This window comes from Chiloscyllium plagiosum, chromosome 4 (assembly GCF_004010195.1).
Source record: "Chiloscyllium plagiosum isolate BGI_BamShark_2017 chromosome 4, ASM401019v2, whole genome shotgun sequence".
NCBI lineage: Eukaryota > Metazoa > Chordata > Chondrichthyes > Orectolobiformes > Hemiscylliidae > Chiloscyllium > Chiloscyllium plagiosum.
The window spans coordinates 15922448-15943310 of record NC_057713.1 but is presented as its reverse complement, the minus strand read 5'-3'; the positions used below and the strand labels follow the sequence as shown (position 1 = coordinate 15943310).

Here is a 20863-nt window from a genome sequence, read left to right as displayed (position 1 = left end):
GGGGGGTGGAGCAGTTTGCTAATGCTCTTTGGGAGGGTTTCAACTAATTCAGCAGGGGGATGGGAACCTAAATTGTAGTTCCAGTGTCCAGGAGTAGTGAGGTCAGAAATGAGGTTTTGAGGTCGCAAGAGGAAGGTGATTTGAAGTGTGTCTACTTCAATGCCAGGAGCAACTGGAATAAGATAGGTGCAGCATGGGTTGTACCTGAGACTTCGATGTTGTAGCCATTTTGGAGATATGGATAGAACAGGGACAAGAATGGTTGTTGCAGGTTCCGGGATTTAGATGTTTCAGTAAGAACAGAGAAATTGGTAAAAAGAGGGAGAGGTGTGGCGTTGTTAGTCAAGGACAGTATTAAGGTGGCAGAAAGGACATTTTGAGGACTCGTCTACTGAGGTAGTATGGACTGAGGTTAGAAACAGGAAAGAAGAGGTCTCTCTGTTGGGAGTTTTCTATAGGCCTCCAAATAGTTCCAGAGGTATAGAGGAAAGGATAGCAAAACTATTTCTGGATAGGAGCGAGAGTAACAGGATAGTTGTTACGGCAGATGGGGATCTTTAACTCTCCAAATATTGACTGGAAATACTATAGTTCAAGTACTTTGGATGGGTCGGTTTTTGTCCATTGTGTGCAGGAGGGTTTCCTGACAGTGTGTAGACAAGGCAACAATAGATTTGGTACTGGGTAATGAACCTGGCCAAGTGTTAGATTTGGAGGTAGGTGAGCATTCTGATGATAGTGACCACAATTTGGTTATGTTTATTTTAGCGATGGAAAGGGATAGGTATATAAAGCAGGGCAAGGGTTATTGCTGGCAATTATGATGTGATTAGGCAAGATTTAGGATCCATAGGATAGGGAAGGAAACTGCAGAGGATGGGCACAACTGAAATGTGGAGTTTATTCAAGGAATAGCTACTATGTGTCCTTGATAAATACATACCTGTCAGGCAGGGAGGAAATGTTTGACCGAGGGAGCAGTCGTTTCCTAAAGAAATTGAATCTCTTGTCAAGAGGAAGAAGGCGGCTTATTAGAATGAGATGTGAAGGCTCAGTTAGGGTGCTTGAATGTTACAAGTTAGCCAGAAGTGACCTAAAGAGAGAGCTAAGAGCCAGGAAGGGACAAGAAAAATTATTGGCAGTTAGGAACAAGGAAAACCTGAAAGTTTTCTATATGTATATCAGGAATAAAAGAATGACTGACTGAGAAGATTAGGGCCAATCAAGGATAGGAGTGGGAGATAGGGGAAGCACTAAATTAATATTTTTCATCAGTACTCACACTGGAAAAAGACAATGTTGTCGAGGAGAATATAGGCTACTAGACTAGACGGGATTGAGGTTCACAAGGAGGAGGTGTTAGCAATTCTGGAAAGTGTGAAAATAGGTAAGTCCCCTGGGCCAGATGGGGTTTATCCTAGGATGCTCTGGGAAGCCAGGCAGAAGAGTGCAGAGCCTTTGGCTTTGATGTTTATGTCATCATTGTCTACAGGAATAGTGCCAGAAGGATAGCAAATGTTGTTCCCTTGCTCAAGAAGGGGAATAGAGACAGCCCTGGCAATTATAGACCAGTGAATCTTCCTTCGGTGGTGGGTAAAGTGTTGGAAAGGGTTATAAGAGATAGGATTTATAATCATCTAGAGAAGAATAAGTTGATTAGGGATGGTCAGCACAATTTTGTGAAGGATAGAGCATGCCTCAGAAACCTTGAGTTCTTTGAGATGGTGACCAAACAGGCGGATGAGGGTAAAGCAGTTGATGTGGTGTATATGGATTTCAGTAAGGCGTTTATTCAAGTTCCCCACGGTGGGCTATTGTACAAAATATGGAGGAATGGGATTGAGGGTGATTTAACGGTTTGGATCAGAAATTGGCTAGCTGAAAGAAGACAGAGGGTGATGGTTGATGGGAAATGTTCATCCTGGAGTCCAGTTACTAGTGGTGTCCCGTAAGGATCTCGTTTTGGGGCCACTGCTGTTTGTCATTTTTACTAACATCTACACTACCAACAATCTTAGATGAGGGCATAGAAGGATGGGTTAGTAAATTTGCAGATGATACTAAGGTCGGTGGATAGTGCTGAAGGATATTGCAGATTACAGAGGTATACATAGATAAGATGCAGAGCTGGTCTGAGAGGTGGCAAATTGAGTTTAATGTGGAAAAGTGTGAGGTGATTCACTTTGGAAGGAGCAACAGGAATAAAGAGTACTGAACTAATTGTAAGATTGTTGGTAGTGTAGATGAGCAGAGATGTCCATGTACATAGATTCCTGAAAGTTGCCACCCAGATCGATAGGGTTGTTAAGAAGGCATATACGGTGTGTTAGTTTTTGTTGGTAGAGGGATTGAGTTTCGGAGCCACGAGGTCATGCTGCAGCTGTATAAAACTCTGGTGCAGCCACAGTTGGAGTATTGTCTACAGTTCTGGTCACCGTATTATAGGAAGGATGTGGAGGCTTTGGAAAGGGTCCAGAGGAGATTTACCAGGATGTTGCTAATTAGAGGGTTAGATAGGGTGGCCAGTGAGAGCCTTTCGCCTCAGATGGTGATGACTAGCAGAAGGGGACATAGCTTTAAATTGAGGGGTGATAGATGTCAGAGGTAGTCTCATTACTCAGAGAAATAGGGGCGTGGAATGCACTACCTGCAACAGTCATAGACTCGTCAACTTTAAGGGCATTTAAATGGTCATTGGATAAATATATGGATGAAAAAGGAATAGTGTAGGATAGACAGGCTTCAGATTGGTTCCACAGGTTGCACAACATCGAGGGCTGAAGGGCCCATACTGCGCTGTAATGTTCTATGTTATATATGGTTGACACCAGGTATGAAGAGATTTAAGGCAAGATTGGCTGGTCTCGCGTTGCTTTCTTTGGACAAAGGGGAGATTTCATTGAGATTTATAAAATTGAGGGCCAATAGGTAAGGGAATACCAGTACCTCCAAGATCCCCTCCAAGCCACTTAGCCACTAGACCTATAGTGCAGTTTCTTCACTGCTGGATAAAAATCCTGGGACTCCCTTTCTAACAGCACAGTGAGTGCACCTATGTCACGTGAACTTTCATCAGTTCACGGCTATAATTCATCACTGCCTTTTCAAGGGCATTTGGGGATGAGTAATATATGCTGGCTTAACCAGTGTTGCTCACATCCCTGGAAGAATAAAATGGTACAGTTAGGAAGCATGATGATCAGGGGAAATAGATTTAAAGTAAAATAGTGGGGTGTTGAGATTTGTTTTCCACTCAAAGGGTAACGGGAAGTAATTTCCCAAAAAGGTTCTGGAGAAGTATCTGCCATGGGATTTTATAAAAACTTTAGTAATTCACATGAAGTGAATTTCAGTGGTGTTGCCAATGTTAACACGATCTTGCTCACTCGTTGAAGTTCGGTTTCTGACTTTTGTTAAAAATTAGGTCTTTGAAAGTTAAGTTGTCTATTTAGCAGTTTGGAAGCATTTTAATCCTCCTAACTGTATAATGCATGTTTAAAAATATAAGAAATATCCCCCATTAAATTGGATTTGAGTGACACAAAATCTTTGATCTGATGGTAATGTCACCATAATTTACTATGAGAGGATACTCAAAGATGCACTTTTTGAAATTCCATTTCAGGAACCAGCTGTCACAAGCTCGGCATGAACAGCTGTTGGTTATGGCTGAAGGCATTAAATTGAAGTATTTTACATAGAGACAGCCTTAAACCCCCCTCTCCCATTCTCTTCTTGTCTTCCTCTCCCCCATGCCAGCTTCTTGAAAGATGTTTTAGTTTTTATTTTTCATCAACTTTAAAAATGTTTGTAGACCTAGTTGTACCTACAACACCAAAATACTGTCACTTTCACTGCCCCCTCTTCTCCCCTTACATTTACTCTCTACTAAATTTCCATTTCTTTAGACTTCCCATTTTGTATTTTGGAGATGAGCGAACTGCTTCCATGCCTTCACTGGTGTTGCTTTGAAAGTCACAACGAAAAACCAGTGGAGGATTGAGAATATGAGTTGTGCCATTTGCCACGTAATGATGTACAGAACAAGAATTCACTGATTTTTTTGTCCCTGGCTCTGCTTCCTGTTCTTAATGTATTTTATTCACAAGCATATATTTATTGTTTTCTCATATATTCTTACTATTTGCATAAGAAATTTGAGAACCTGACTGTAATCCAGTTGGGTTACCATCTTTCAAAATGTTGGCTTTTATGTGCTTAAAAGTACTTCTTCAATACTGTTAACAAGTTCCTGGTGCAGTTACAGAATTCCTGTTCCCCTCCATGAATGTGAACTGAGCTGTGTAATTTCTTTTGAGTACTTGCATATATTTGTAACGCTTACCTGTGCATTTGCATTGCAATACAATTTTTTTAAAAATTCATCATCGTGTTTTTTTACTAATTGTTATAATCATGTAGATAAGTGACCGCTGAGGTTAGACCATGTGGTTCTCATTACTTATAGAAATGATCTGAAAGGACTTTACATTTAACACTGACCACAATAGCACAGTATTTCTGTGTCTGATAATGACTCAAGAATGTTGACATTTTAATGCTTGCATTCTAGGTGAGACAGATTCGTCATATACAAAGGACAGCTCAATGTGCAGGAGGAAGTGGTGCAGCCTCATTTGTGGTAAGCAATTACTGCACAATGCAAAGGACATTTAAAAAAAAAATCTGATGGGTTAATTCATTTTGTTTATTTCTTTTTGCTTTAACTTGATGCTGCAGTGGTTAGGACTCTGTTTTCACCAATGGTGTCATGGTTTTAGACCTGAGATGAGGGTTGATAAGTTGAAAGTCTCTTTGACTTAAAAGGTTCTTGAAATAGCAGTTAGAGTATGTTATTTCCACATGAATAGTACTATTTCCCATGTCAGAGATATTGAAATCATAGAAACACAGAAAATAGGAACACGAGTAGGCTATTCAGCCCTTCAATCTAATCATGGCTGATCTTCCACTCAATACCTTGTTCTCGTTTTGCCACATACTATTTGATCCCTTTAGGCCCAAGAACTATATCTGTCTCCTTACAGAAAAATTCAATGTTTGGGCCTCCACCTCTTTCTGTGGCAGAAAATTCCACAGACTCTGTATCGTCTGGGTGAAGAAATGTGTTCTCTTCAGTCCTAAATGGTCTACTGTGTATTGTTAGACTGTGACCACAAGTATAGTTGACACTAAAGTGGGAATATATAATGTTCCGTCATTGTTGTGTTGGTGTGCTGCAGCAGAGTTTGGAGTACATTACTAGAATGTTGGTTGCAAATAGTACTGCTTTTAAAGTAGTAGATAGAAGCAGTGTAATTCCTCAACTAGTCCACATTTCTATAAATGGCAAAATTTTGTGCTATCAGAATCACAGTTTTGAGATCAATGCATAAACTCTTATATCCTCCAAATAGATTGTAACAGTTTAAAAAGGCAGTTGACCACCACCTTCTGCAAGGTAACTAGGGGTGGGCAATAAATATATTTGTTTCTCTTATGGAATTGCAAAAAACAGGCAGTGGTAAATACAAAGTATGTTCACTGCTAGCCTCTCTTTATAGAAAGGGGGATACCACTAATTAGGTGAATTTGAGAGGAGAATTAATCTGTCATTGAGATTACTGATTTCACCTTCTGCTTGGCATTGTTTTGAGAAATTGTTTGTTAAATACAGCACTGCTAATCCTGTAATTTCTGCCCTGTGGTTCAATTTATCAGATGTAGAACATGATTATTGTTTCCTGCTCTCTCATTTATGACAAATAGTCTTGATTAAAATGTAGATTCTGCAAATGCATGATACTTAAACGGAGGTCACTTGGGAGACATTTTAACTATTTGTTATGTATCACAGTAAAAGGGTTTTCACTACACTTTGCTATGACTTCTGAATATACCAATCTATGATAACCGAAATATTTTAGCTGGTGACCGTAGGATTGTTACATGGCATAGAATTTTGTGTAAATAAAATTGTAAAAATTATTTCCGTGACACAGAAAATATTTTTCAAACCCTTTTAAGGCGGCTGTAAATCATTGTCTAGGATAGAACAACCTGTGAACATATTCTGACTTTTAAGATATTTTCTGAGCCCAGAATAGGACAGGACGATGGCCCACTGGTTAGCACTTATGCCTCACAGCACCAATGACCAGAGTTTGATTCCAGCCTCTGGCGACTGTATGGAGTTTGCACATTCGCCCCGTGTCTGTGTGGGTTCCCACCGGGTGCTCTGGTTTCCTGCCACAGTCTAAAAACATGCAGGTTAGGTGAATTGGCTGTGCTAAATTGCCCATAGTGTTTAGGGATGTATAGGTTAGGTGCATGGGTCAGGGTGGGATGCTCTTCAGAGGGTTGGTGTGGACTTGTTGAGCTGAGAGGCCTGTTTCCACACAGTAAGGATTTTAATTCTAAGAATGCAACTTGGCAAAAATGCGTAAGAAATAGTTAGAATTGTAATCACTATCAAATTAACTAGTCTTCAGATTTATGGTCTGAAATGATTACTTATCAGCGTGTTAAATGGAAATACATTTTCAAAATTGTATTCTTGAACAAAGATGTAGAGGAGATGAAATCCACCAAAAAAAACAACTATGCTGTGATTTCCACATTCAATTCAGGTGTGCAGGGAAACCACATACTAATTTACAGATAAAAAAAGAAACCATTGCCATTCTCATCTTTATGGCCATCATTGTGCAAAGGCTGAGGGTAGACCCTTTGTATGCAATACAAAACTCACAACATGCTAAGGGCCTCCTCCCTGACCCTGATATTGTTCTGGATGGTTCTTGCACATTGTTATGAAATTTTCCATTAGTTGGACTATCACTTGCCACCTGTCCATGTATTTTTTTTGTGCCCAAGAAATCTTGGACCACAAGTCCAATAAGCAGTAATCCACATGTAAAATATTTCAAAGTCCTGCAAAGAACAGCAGATGTACAATCTGTTGGATGTCTAAGTGGACTGGCAAATCTATTTGACAGAATGCTTCATTGTCAGAAGTTTCAAATGAACACCAACATGTAACTTCATTGGTGGTAAGAAGGCCCTCTCTTGTCAGATCTGTCACAGATACTTGGGGTCTTAATACTGCTGTGCAATGGTCTAAGCAAGATACGGTTGTCCGCATACTTCTGGAATATGATTTTCAAAAGCAGATCTGGAATGAGATGGTGTTTTTTGTTGAGATTTTGAGTGCCCCTATTATGGAGGAATCTATTTGACAGACTGTTCCCAAGGGCTCAGACATGCATCAGCCGCTACTGTAAAACACTAAACTTGGTGATCTGTGATCCGTGATCTGCTTGAAACTTGCTGGTCTTCCAGTATGCAGAGCCGAATGTTGTAGACTGACACAATCAAGGTCCATGTACTTAGTGAAAGACTAAAGCTGGGACACTTACCGCACAGTGTCAATTGGGAAAGGTCATAGATTTCAGATGATTGGATGGGAACGCTTTAAACTATGTAAATTGCTGTACGCAGAGAATGATGTGAAATGTAAATGGTACACACACATTCTGTAATTGTAGGTGTGGTGGGATGCCACAGAGTGCTACACACTATTGGAAGGAATTGGTCAAATTTTGCATTTTATTTATCAAATTTTAACTTGCGTAATGTACATTTGTAATTTTTATTAAGTATATTTTTCAAAAGAAAGAACTGCCTCAATGTTTTCTCATTTGTATTCAGTGCCTCCTGTTACAGTGCATAATTTCTAAAGTCCTTGATCACATCAACATTCTTCCATTGCTTCACCCTTCATTACTTCACTGTCCTTCATATATACACCAATATTCTTATGATTGGCCTCCGTTTGCATCACCTTTCCTGCTTCTCCAAAAGGGTCAGCAATCTTTTGGGTGCTTTAGAGAATGATCTCTTAAACTCATACACACCATTGATCCTCTTCACTCCATCAAGACTTCTCAAAATCATCCCCTTGTCTTACTTGCTTTCACCACCCATTGATTGGTGGCTCGATAGCCCTGTGATTATTTTTTCTTCATTCAAGATCCTTTATAGTGCCATTTAACAACTTAAAGGTGTGAATTATTGTTGTATAGAGAAGTGAGCTGCTTTGCATTATCAGTGTATAAAATCTCTTTTTTTTCCCATTTAAGCATAGAGATACTCCTGACAACAATCCAGACACACCATTTGATTTCACACCAGAAAATTATAAGGTAAGAACATTGATATTTGTAACTTAAGCTTTCCTTTTGGAAGGATCACCAAGTAATATTTGCAAATATTCTATTGAATTTTCTAATTTTAGGTAATATTAAAATAGCTGGAAGGGGGGATTGAACCCTACACTGAAGAGGTTATGCTAAGCCAAGTGTGAAGTATCTAGCCAGTTCAGCTAATTAATGCTGTTCCATCTGTCGTGTTCCCCCAGCCATTGGAAAGATGAGGATTCCTCCACCATTCTGGCACTGTCCTGATTGGGTTTGTGAAAGGTGGAATGTCTCCTGCCCTGTCTCAAATTGAGGCCTTTAAGGGGACAACTAATTCCCAGTTAGAGCTATGTATTATCACCCACTGTTATTCATCCGGTAGCCTGTGAAGGCATCTCCGTGTTTAAAGATCAATATGCAAACTTGCTGGCATTGCTTGTAGATTCTTGGGCAGGCAGTGGGTCAGCTTTTGGTGACATTGTTCAAATAACTCTATGCCTAATATTGAAAACTGCCCATTGCTGAACCTCCCCCACCCCACTTATTTCCTCCTGCAAGCCTCACCTGTGGCCTGGATTCCTGGGTGATCCTGGGCTTTGGGAGAGTGTAACTTTGGGAGTAGCCCCCACATTCCTATTGGCACGTAGCAAGGAAGATCTGGTCTTATTGGCTGCATGGTATCTTTGGTCAAACAGTATATATTGGTGGAAGTAGCTGTTAGCTGAGGAGCATGATTTGACATTACAATCCTAACCCTAGTCCACCTAGAAGGACAAATCAACAGACATGTGAGAACACCACCACGTAGAAGTTCCTCTCTAAGCCACTTAGTGTTCTGATCTGGAAATATATTTCCATAGTTAGTGTTTCTAGGTCACTGGAACTCCCTATCTAATGGCAATGTGAGTCCACCTAAACCAAACAGACCGTTGCATTTCAAGAAGATCGGTGACCACCACCTTGATGGAATGTAGCAATGGAGAATAAATGCTGAACTAGCCAGGTATACCCAAATACCATGAATGAATAAGAAAATGTGATTGTAGGAGCAGCTTCTCAGATTTGTGGGTCAGGGTGACCTTTCTCTGATCGCCCAGAATTGATATTTCCTGGATGTTTTGAATCAGATTTGACTGCCACATGTTTTTTGAGTGTTGGTCTTCATATATTTAGGTTATTTTAAAAATATTGACAGCTCAAATGTCATAAATTGTTTTGAAGCACTTAAGATTTACTTGGGGCATAACAAAATATAGCGCTAAGTTGATAAAATTAAATTTTAAGTGATAATAATAAAGGTACTACCACTGTGATATATAATTGGTGCTTCCATTCGCTAAAAAGTTTTATTTGCCTTTATCCATGTTCACTTTTTTTACATTTCTTATGAAGTGCTTTTGGGTCAAGAAATGCAAATGCTTCCACTCTCCCTGCAGTATTGCAGCAGTATTTTGAGAAGTTAGTGTGGCAGATTGTGACATTAAACCCATTGTTATACTACAGGACAAACAATAAGGCAGTGTTCTAACTATCTGATCACTAAAATTAATCAGTACATAGCTAGCCAAACACTTAATGCATGTATTTTTGTTTATTTTTACAGCGGCTCGATGTTATTCTCTGCAGTTATCCAGAAGGTCATAAATCAGCTGCTGTAATCCCAGTGCTAGATCTGGCTCAGAGACAACATGGTTGGCTACCTATCTCTGCCATGAATAAGGTAACAAGCATGATCAAAACTGTTTTATATCTCTGTATACCCCCATTCAGTTTTCATTTAAAAAAAAATTTGTACATACCTGTAAACAGACCTTTGCTAATTTTAATCTGTAGGAACCTTGCAAGGAATATATAGGGTGACTCTTTTGCATTTGTTACAGTTTCTTAATCTGTGTAGGGGGTCTCACTTTCTTTTCACATTCTGGAGATTTTTTTTTATTGGAACTGTAATGTAAAATCTAATCAGCAACCCATTTCTGATTATCCTAGCTTGGATATATTGCCACAAAACAAACTCAGCAAAACATTAATCCTGGAGTACTTGTCCACTGCTCCCTGAAGGCAGCTGGACAGGTTAGTAGGCCAGTTAACAAGTCATACAGGATACATGCCTGTATCAGTCTCGGCACAGATTATTAGAGCAGTGAGGTTATGTTGCAGCTGTACAAAACATTGGTCGGCCACAGTTGGAATATTATGCGCAGTTCTGGTTACCAGAACATAGGAAGGATGTGATTCCACTGGAGGGGTTGTAGAGGACAATCACCAGATGTTGCCTGGGATGGAGCAGTTTGACTGCGAAGAGATGTTAGACAGCCTAGTGTTGTTTTCTTTAGAATAGATAAGGCTGACAGAGGACCTGATTGACATAAGATTCAGGGGCATGGACAGGTGGGCAGAATATAGCTGTTCTCCTCACTTGAAGGGTCAGAAATATGGGGGCATAGTTTTAAGGTGAAAGACAGGAAGTTTCTCTTGCGCTCTCTCTCCCACCCCAACCCCAAGGAGATGGTGGAACTCTGGAATGCACTGTTCAGGAGGTAGGTGAGGTGGGACACTTCATAAGGTACTTTGGAAAGGTACTTGAAGTGATATTACATTAAATGCTATAGACCAGGTGTTGGAAAGTGGGACTACTGTAGATTTAGAGTGGGTTTTGTCAATACAGTCTCTATGGGCCTGCTAGACAATACGATTTTATGATTCTAAAATTATTCTTCTGTAACTGTTAAGTTGAAATCTTAATATTGAGAATTTCCCATTGTGCAAGCACCATTATGACTGTAACATTCAAAAGGATTGCCTACCACTTGAGACCATCAAGGATGGTCAATATATATTGCCGTGGCTGGGTCACTGACAACTGGAAGTTAAATTAGAAAATATTCTGTAAGGTCATCAAATTTTTATGTGTCTAGGTGTCCTAGAAGTTAAATACTCAATTTGCTGGATTGAAAACAAACATGTCACACTTTACAATTTAAAAATAATCTTTTTCGCCATCAAGACAAAATGCTGGCTTCAGTGATGTACAATGGTGAATAATATTGATATGAACAGATGGGATTGGAAATTTTGTTTGTCTATTTTAATGACTTTAGCCAAGTACCCACCAAAAAATCTTTCCACTGATTGTGAGGCCTTTAAGTTATTCTTTGCTGCACCACGATTGATCATATGGTGTTTTCAGAATTCTTGAGAAGAAGCCAAACCCAGCACATTGCCATATGAATGACTCAGTTTTGTAATTCTGACCATCTGCTATTTTTTTTGCATCTGTTTTCATAATTTTTCTTCAATTATGTAGGCTGTTTACCTGCTTTAAAAAGTACTACACAATATTGCTTTGATAATACATCGCTTCTTCAAAATGTTGACTTACTACAGAGATTGTTTCTCAGTAATTCTACAAGTCCATCAAATCAATCTTGATTTCAGCAGTACAGTATAAATAAGGCATTGTGTTGTCAGCCATCTGTTGTGTATTGCAAATCTAATCATGCTTGCTTTTGTTGGTAGTCTGTTCCAGTTATATGTAATTTTGCTCTGTTTTTCAGCTCGCTAGACTGCATCTATGTTATTTTGAGGTACAAGTTTGATATTAACTGTCAGAGACCCAAGGGATTAAAGCAGTCACTAAAATAAGAAACACTTAATTGTAGCATGCAACCAATAGTAAAAATGGCATACATACTTACAGATTGAGAGCTTACCCTTGACGTAAAATCAGTTTTCTTATCAGTTTTGTGCAAAAAGTGTGAATTGAATTCTATAAAATGAGATTTATGCAGTCAAAATAGAATACTGACCCAGTCTAATATTTAGTATGATGCTTCTGTCATTAAGTTACAGGAAAGAACCCAATTATTTAATTCAGCTTGCCCATTCAGATATGGTATACACATAATCCCATTTATCATCACCACCCACTCTCCCCATCCTCAAATATGCAATGCCCACAAAATGCTGAGAAACAATATCAAATATTATACCATGTAGAAGATGGTCACTACACTGAGGACGAGAAAAGCCCTGTCAACATTATCAACTTTTTCTTATGAGACATCCTTCATTTTAGGAACCAAATTAATGCACCAAGCAGACTAAATTGGTTAAAGGCAAGTACAATGGTGATTGAATAAATGTTTGAGTGAGCCAAAGGTTATAACTGGAACCACTGCTTCTCTTGGTTTTGAGCTAGAGTTGTATTCAAGGCACAAGTTCTAAACTTATGGAAGCATAAAGGACCATGAGGAAGATAGTGATTAACTTCAGATATGACTCTGACTCTATAAGAATATTGCCAAACTGGTGGAGTTGGTATTATTATAGCAAATAACTTAGTGTGAAGTGGATATGTTTTTCTAAGAGGAACAGAAAGAGGCAATATACACTAAAGGGCACAATTCTGCAATTGGGTGTAGGAAGGAGAGAGATCTGCACTGTATGCATATAAATTATTGAACGTGGTGGAGCAGTTAGAAAGTGGTCGTAAAATGTTGAGGATCCCGTGTTTTTGAGCACGAAAGCAAAGGAGTTACTGAAACCTTTCTAAAATACAACAACTAGAGTACTATTTCCAATTTTCAACACTGCATTTTGGGAAGGCTGTGGAAGTTTTATAGTATGCATAAAAATAAAAAACTGAGAATGGTTCCAGACATGACAGATTTCATTTTGGAGGATAGTTTGAGATGCTGAGGTTCTCAGAAGAATAGGTTTGATCAGAGACTTGATCACAATATTCAGAATCGTGGTCCAAACAGAGAAAATCCCCAACAAAAAGTCAAGAACCAGAGATCATTGATTTAAGGCAATTGGCAAATCTTTGTTTATTCATTCATGGGATGAGAGCCTCACTGTCTTGGTGAGCATTTTTATTGCTTATCCCTAATTGTCCAGAGGGCAGATAAGAGTCAACCACATATTTGTGGGTCTGGAATCACACGTAGGCCAGACCAGGCTGCATTTTCCTTACCTAAAGGACATTACTGAAACAGATGGGTTTTTCCTGACAATCTACAATGAATTCTCAGTCATCGTTACAGTCTTAAATCTAGATATTTATTGAATTCAAATTCCAACATCTACCATGTGGGGATTTGAACTTGGGTGTCTGTATTAACAGTCCACTTATAATGCCAATGGGCTATTGCCTTTCCAAATACAACATAAGAAAAAGCTTTAAGCAATGAATGTTATGATTTAGAGCACATGATCTGAAAAGCTAGCTGAGACAATTCAACCATGACCTTCAAAAGAAAATTGGATAAGCACCTGAAGGTAAAATAGTTTGCCAGAACTATGGAGGGGGGAAACAAAAGAAATTGGGTAGTGAGACCAACTGAATTACTGCCAGAAGAACTGCCACAGGTTCAACAAACCAAATGGTCTCCACTATTGTAACTACAACCGTTTTGTGAAATAAATCAGTTAATTGATTTAAATCTGGCCTTGTCTTTACAAAATACAAGTTTGGTCCAATGTACAAAAGTTAGATGATTTGTGAATTAAAGACGTGAAAATCCCATTTAAAAAGGGAGCCCTGTTGAATCACTCTTGGTTATGCTATCTACTAAAATGTTCACTTACAACCCAATAATACAAGACTGAACTTAGGAATTCTGAAGAAGGGCTTATGCCCGAAACGTCGATTCTCCTGCTCCTTGGATGCTGCCTGACCTGCTGCGCTTTTCCAGCAACACATTTTTCAGCTCTGATCTCCAGCATCTGCAGTCCTCACTTTCTCCTGAACTTAGGAATAGCATAGGATCTCCAAAGCATTAGAAATAGCTGGAGCTTCTGAATCCAAGAATCTGAGGCAAGATCCTAACTTTTAATGGGAAACCATTTGCAATCCCATAGGATGTCTTTTATGTAGCATTTTGATGCAGAGGGTTTGGAAGTGCCTATTTGATTTGATGGTAAACATTGTTCTTTAAATTTGTGGCCTCTTTAATAAATCTGACTTAATTTGGTACCCCTCAGAAGTGATATTTTATTTGAAGACTCAGTTTGATTTGACTGCTTGAAACAAAAGAGATTAGCTTTTATGCTACATGAATATTTTTAGTTGAATAAAGACTTTTTCAACCAAAGACATTATGTATTTCTATAGTCTTAAAATGTAGCACTTTTTAGGGTCCTTCATTGTGCTGTATAAAGGTGATGGCACATGCTAAAATGCACTGACTACCTCCAGACTACATTGCATTCAAATTATTTGAAAATGCTTGAATTAATTGGTACAATCTATTTGTTTTGGAGTCTGTTCTAGAATGTAAAATTTTAGCTTCACTTTGTAAAATTTACTTTTCTCTAAAAGGTTGCCGAGCTTCTCAATATGCCTTCGATGAGGGTATACGAAGTAGCAACGTTTTACACTATGTTTAACCGCAAGCCAATTGGAAAGTACCATGTTCAGATCTGCACAACCACACCATGTATGCTTAGAGAGTCTGACAGTGTTGTAGAATGCGTCACAAAAAAGCTTGGTAAGCAGAAAATCTGGTTACTCCAGAGTCATTTACTGAAATGAGAAGATTTTTATATTCTTATCAATATATTACCAAGAGAATGCCTTTCTTGAAAAATATTTCCTTTGATTCCATGTTTCTTTAGTTGATTAGCATTTGATTTCACTAAATATTTATTTAATGTGGCAAATAAAATTCCAGTATTGATTACTTTAACTACGTCTTGTTTTACTCAAAATTACAGAAGTGAAATGATTTGTGATTGGTACTCTATGTATCTGAAATGTTTTTGAATCTTTAAGTGAGATCTATCCTTAAAAGGAAAATATCATGATCAGATACGGACTTCTAATGCCACATGTTTCTAACTCCTTCCTTGGTTAAAACGGTTGCATTCATACTCTGTAGAACATTCCAGAGAACTTCACAATCAATTAAATACTTTTGACATGTTATTATGATTGTTTTGTAGACAGATCCACCAGCAACCATTTTGCATCCAGTTCGTCAAACAGGAATTGGAATAAGGGCCAGTTGTTCTGGTTTACTCATCTTTGTAGCAAGATGCATCTTTTGTCAAGAGAAAGACACGTTTATAGGCTGCCATGTTACTTAGGTTCAACTCATTAGTTAACAGGGATCCTGGTTTAATAAAATATCCTAAGGTTGACACACAAAACAAGGTAGCATTCCGTCAGCAATGCACTGAAATGCTCAACTAAGTCATTACGAATCGAAAGGGAAAGATGTTCACTGGTTAAAATTAAACCTACCACAAAAGGAAAATATTATAATAAAAAAGGACTTTTAATGCCACGTTTCTAAATTCTCCCTTGGTAAAAACAGTTACATTTTCTCATTCTCCAGAACAACCCAAGCAGCTTTTGGAGATCACTCATCTTAGTTCCAATTTGTATTTTGTTTTATACTCAGGTGAGCAAGGATACTGAAGGATGGAGTAGCAGGTGTCAAATAATGGCCTGTGATTTTTATAACCAGCTGAAACAATATCTACATTTTAAAATCTGAATAAAAAACTTAAGATAGCAGAAGAACTTCTCTAGCTTTATGTAATTTGTTTAATCTAAAATTTATTTTTCATAACCTTGGGAAGATAGATTCTCACTACATCTAAGTAGGAGTCCATTAATAAATAAGCATCTCCTTTATACTTTCTATATCAATTCTAAATTCATATTCTTTATGTATTCAGAGGCCAGTAAAAATAATAATTTCCCTGTTCAAGAATTTTAGATCCCCAAAACCTTGGCTTTGGTGAAATACAGTGACATTAAATTTATTACAACTATGTTATTTAGTTTTCATAAATTTCCCAGCGGATCAACCAATCACTTCTACCAACTCTTCATTAACTTTATATAATATTGATTAGCTATATAAGTTCCCATCAGTCTTTTGTAGCTTTTCTATCTACAATGTTGCTCAAAGGATTTAAAACTTTGTGTAACCAAACTCCATTTCCTTAAAGAAGTGTTACATGTGCTGCTTGGTTTTATAGCAGACGTCTTCCTAACTTTACTGATCAAGTAGTTATTTTCATTCTCCCCTTGCTGCCTGATTCAGACCCTACCATTATCCCAGCTGAGAACGAAACCAGAGCTATTGTGGATCAAACTGAAGACCTTCATGGTTGATAGCTCAGAATATATGTATATGTAAGGAGTACGAATGAATGAATGAATGGAATCTCATGTGAACTGTTGACCACAAATCGAGACTCTTGTTCACAAGTGGTAATTAGTTTAACCATCCTGAAGCTATAAATCGTAACATACATTCTCCTGTAATTTGTAGTAGAATCCCTCAGACGTTGACTAACATTCCTGTTCTTTTCCCATAAAGATCCCTATTTTAAGGTCGTCATTGCTACTTTAATCTACAATTAAAATTTTCTTTTCCCACCATTCCATACTGACAGGTTTGATTAAATAAAACTGAGAAGCAAACGTAAGGATTATGGGTTCAGTGGTAGAGAGGTTAACCTGAATTACAATAGATACTAAACATAATTTATCCAAACATTAAGTAAAGGTAATTTCTTGGTTTGTTTTTAATCTTATGAATTGTGCAATTTTCTTTAAAGGCAGCTGATAAACTTTGACATTGCATATCATACTGTATACTCGTTTGTTTTGCTGCTTTTTAAATGCAATGTGGCACAAATGCCCAAATGAACATTAAGTTCATTGTTTTTAGTGAAATTACTTTATTTTAAAATATGCTTTTCTGAAACTATGCAGCAAAAGAAGCAAGATCCAGCCTTTTAAGCTATTAAATAATTGAATCCCAGGTGGCTCTGATGGGTCTTTGAAGTGAATCAGTGTTTTTAGTTAAGTTCATTTCATCCTTAGGTATCTCTATTGGGGAAACAACACCTGACAAGCTTTTCACTGTCACAGAGGTGGAGTGTCTGGGTGCCTGTGTGAATGCACCAATGGTGCAAATTAATGACAACTATTATGTAAGTCCTTTGAAATGCATTGATACTGTTTTATGTCTTTATATGCAGTACCTAAATTGTCATCATATGTAGTTTAAACATCATAAATCTGTAAATCCAAGTTAGTATTAAATCTTACATGGCAGCAAATAGAATAATACACAAGCCATGAACTATTTTTCAGTCAATGTAGATTTCAAATTTTGGTCCAGAGCAGGCAGATCATTTTATAATTGGAGGTGATTGAAATGGCTGCTATTTACAAATACATAAAGAACAAAAGAGCAACAAGAGAGAGAATATAGGGCTCAAAGATCAATGAGCTCACCTATATTTTGAACATCAGGAGATGGGAGAGGTAAAAAGTGAATATTTTGCATTAATTTGCATTGTGAAGAAAGAAATGGAGGTTATAGTGCCTGGGAATAAATATTGATGTTTTGAAATCCATTCAGAAAAGGAAGTGCTGGATGGCTTGGAAAACATATAAGTGGGTAAATCTCTGGGACCTGATAGAGTATATTCCTGGACAGTGTTAGAAGTTAGTGAAGAAATTTCTGTATAATCTAAAACAGTGGTGAGATGCCCTTCCTCAGAGGAGCCTTCCAAAGCCAGGGTCTTGTGTTGCACATCCAGACTGCTAGATTACCTTTGTCTTCCAAATATTTAGCCCAAGACCCATTCTCTCACACCTCTGTGAATGCATCATGAATGGTTTAAAGCCTGAGCTCAGAGTTATGAGTTACCTGCATATGGCAGATCAACAAGAAAGGTTGGGGTAGTTTCTGTTCTGGACTGGAGGTGATGTAGGTCGAACAGTTTTCCACTTATTGTCTAAATTATCTCCACTCTTGTGGGAAGATTCATGGATATGCAGTAGAGTATTGTGATAAGGAAGATTGAGAAGAGTGTCATTTTATGATGCAGCTTTGCTCGACTTCACTTTGCACTCATTATGTGTGTGGGGGAATCTGTTGGGGAGGATCATTGCGCGCTTTTGTGCATCAAGTGGAGGATGGAAATAGATTTTTTGCAAGTAACCAAATTGAAGTAGGATGATAAAGCCTTTTTAAAGCAATTGCTGTTACTTTCTGCACTCGTCTTGCTGTGAAGATCACGAGTCTGTTGATGGATGGGACTTTCATCTGGTTATCATAATGAGCCGATTGAGAAGGATTCTTTTAATGACCTTTCCAGCAGTGGATAGGAAGGATTTCTCTCGAATTTCCACAATAAGTCCTGTTCACAATTATGACATCTCCCATCCCTTGGCAGGCTCTTATCTTTCAAGACAAGGCCATATGTACATGGCTAACAAACTAGCCTGTTGTATTTTAATGGTTTGGCAGGGTTGCAGACTGAATCACTGGCTTTGGTGGTTCTCTGCTTTTAGGTGGCTTATTTAACCTTCTATCAGGACATGTTTTTACTTCGGATGGAGGGTAGTATTCTGTGGGATGTGGTTGAGGGCAATCTCAAATGATGGTCTCAGAATTAAAACTTTGACAATCTTCTCAACTATCAAACATTTGTGCCCTTCTGTCCTTGATGGGTGCTATTCTGTTCTTTGCTGAAGGTGGGATAGGTCCTTGTGCTTGGGCTGTCAAAACAGAAAACAGGAGTATGCCCGTTGCACTCTGAGCCTGTTCCATCATGATGCAACTCAGTGCCCTGTTCCCACTTTCTCCTTATGCTCTTGGATTCCTTCAGCCCTAAAAACTGTATCTAACTCCTCCTGGAAATGGTACAGTGTTTTAGTTTCAACTGTTTTCTGTGATAGTGAACGCCACAGTCTCAGCAGTCTCTGGGTGAAGAAACTTTTCCTTGTCTCAGTCCTAAATGGTTTATCCCACTTCCTTAGATTGTGATCCCTGGAGTGGACTCCCCTGCCATCAGGAACATTCTGCCTGCATTTGCCCTATTCAGTCCAGCTAGTTTTTATTTGGGTTTCTGAGACCCTGCATCTCACTCCCTTATTCTTCTGAACGCAAATGAATAATATTGTAACAGATGCAGATGCAACTACTCCTCAAATGTCACTCGCACCATCTCAGGAATCAGTCTGATAAACCTGCACTGCACTCTATTAGTAAGAATATCCATCCTCATAAGGAGACCAAAGCTGAATATAGTATTCCAGGTGTGATCTCACCAAGACCCTGTGTAAGGGTAGCAAGACATCCCTGCTCATGTACACTAGTCCTCTCACTACAAAGGCCAACATAGCATTTGCTTTCTTTACCACTTGAAGCACCTATATGCTCATCTTCAGTGACTGGTGTATGAGGTCAGCCAGGTCTTGTTGCACAGCGCTATCTGTCAGTTTATAGCCATTCAGAATAATCTGCCTTCCTGTAATGTCACTTAAGTATTTCATTTATCCATATTTTACTCCATCTACCATGTATTTGTTCATTCACTCAGCTTGAATCATCTCTGCATCCTCATCATAGCTCACCCTCCCACCCAGCTTTGTGTCATCTTTAAATTTGGAGATATTACATTTAGTTCCATCATCTAAATCATTAATATAGATTGTGAATAGCTGGGATCTAAGCACTGATCCTGCAGAACCCTACTGGTCACCACCTGCCATTCAAAATAAAAAACTTCCTAATTATTCCTATTTGTTTCCAGTATGCCAACCTGTTCTCTATCCATGTCAGTACACTACCCCCATCCTATTAAATTTTACATACTAATCTCTTATGTGGGACTGCAGTGAATAATCATTGCACATTTTAGATATTGGCCAGTTGCTGGACTTTCTACACTTTTTTTTTCATCCCCAATCTGCTCTTTCTTGTAGGACCTCTGCCTTCATTTGCCTGTAGACTGGTTTTCTTCCCATTGAGCTTTAGCGATACTTCTTGTTCAGAAAAACCTTGCACTTGCAAGTTACTAGCTCTTGAATCACCTGATCATTCTCATCAAATGGGTCTTGAGGCTGCCTGGTTGGGAAACCAAACCTTTATTCCTGATGAAGGGCTTTTGCCCGAAACATCGATTTTGCTGCTCCTTGGATGCTACCTGAACTGCTGTGCTCTTCCAGCACCACTAATCCAAAATCTGGTTTCCAGCATCTGCAGTCATTGTTTTTACCCTGGGAAACCAAACAGTTGACTTGCAGGTGCCGTTTATGATGGGTTTGGGAGGAGACCAGGAACTGTGTACATTATGCTTCCTTTTCAAAGAGCCTTAATTCTAGAAGCAATGGATGAAGCCAAAGAGGAATTCTTCAGCCTTGATCATTGTCCTTTCTCCAAATTGGAAAGGAAAGTGCAAGGAAAAGTAAACACCAAAAGAGTCTTGCTGCTGATGAGCCTAGAGTATAATCCAGTTGTAATGAACAGCTGAGACAAATACACTCTAGACAAAGTGCACGCTTGACAGAGGAATTGTCAGAGGATAGAGGCAGCATTTCCACCATATTGGTGAGATGTTAAGGGGTCAGTTAGCTCTCTTGACCTGCAAGAAATTGGATGTCCCAGGGGTAGGATGGTATGTCTCTGACTTGCAGGTAGAATGTAAAAAAAAATTACATTGCCATCTCCCACCTATTCAAAGTAAATTTACAGTGTCAACATCTTCTATTCAGAATCAATAAGAACATTGCAGTTGGAATTCTGACTACACCCTGTAGTTAAAAACAATTTACAACAGATCTTGTCATTAAGGGATGATTTAAATTACACTATTTTTGGAGATGATCAGGTCACTGCATCGTG

General features: G+C 38.5%; 1 protein-coding gene across 2 annotated transcripts in view; it reads left to right on the top strand.

Moving 5' to 3' along the window:
• ndufv2 (NADH:ubiquinone oxidoreductase core subunit V2) overlaps positions 1 to 20863 on the top strand; it is a 38383-nt gene that overhangs the window by 8635 nt on the left and 8885 nt on the right. For both annotated transcript variants that reach the window (XM_043687775.1, XM_043687774.1), the window contains exons 2-6: positions 4574 to 4642; positions 8142 to 8204; positions 9802 to 9918; positions 14524 to 14692; positions 17047 to 17156. In XM_043687775.1, the coding sequence (XP_043543710.1) occupies positions 4574 to 4642; positions 8142 to 8204; positions 9802 to 9918; positions 14524 to 14692; positions 17047 to 17156 (528 nt within the window). The remainder of the gene's footprint in view (positions 1 to 4573; positions 4643 to 8141; positions 8205 to 9801; positions 9919 to 14523; positions 14693 to 17046; positions 17157 to 20863) is intronic.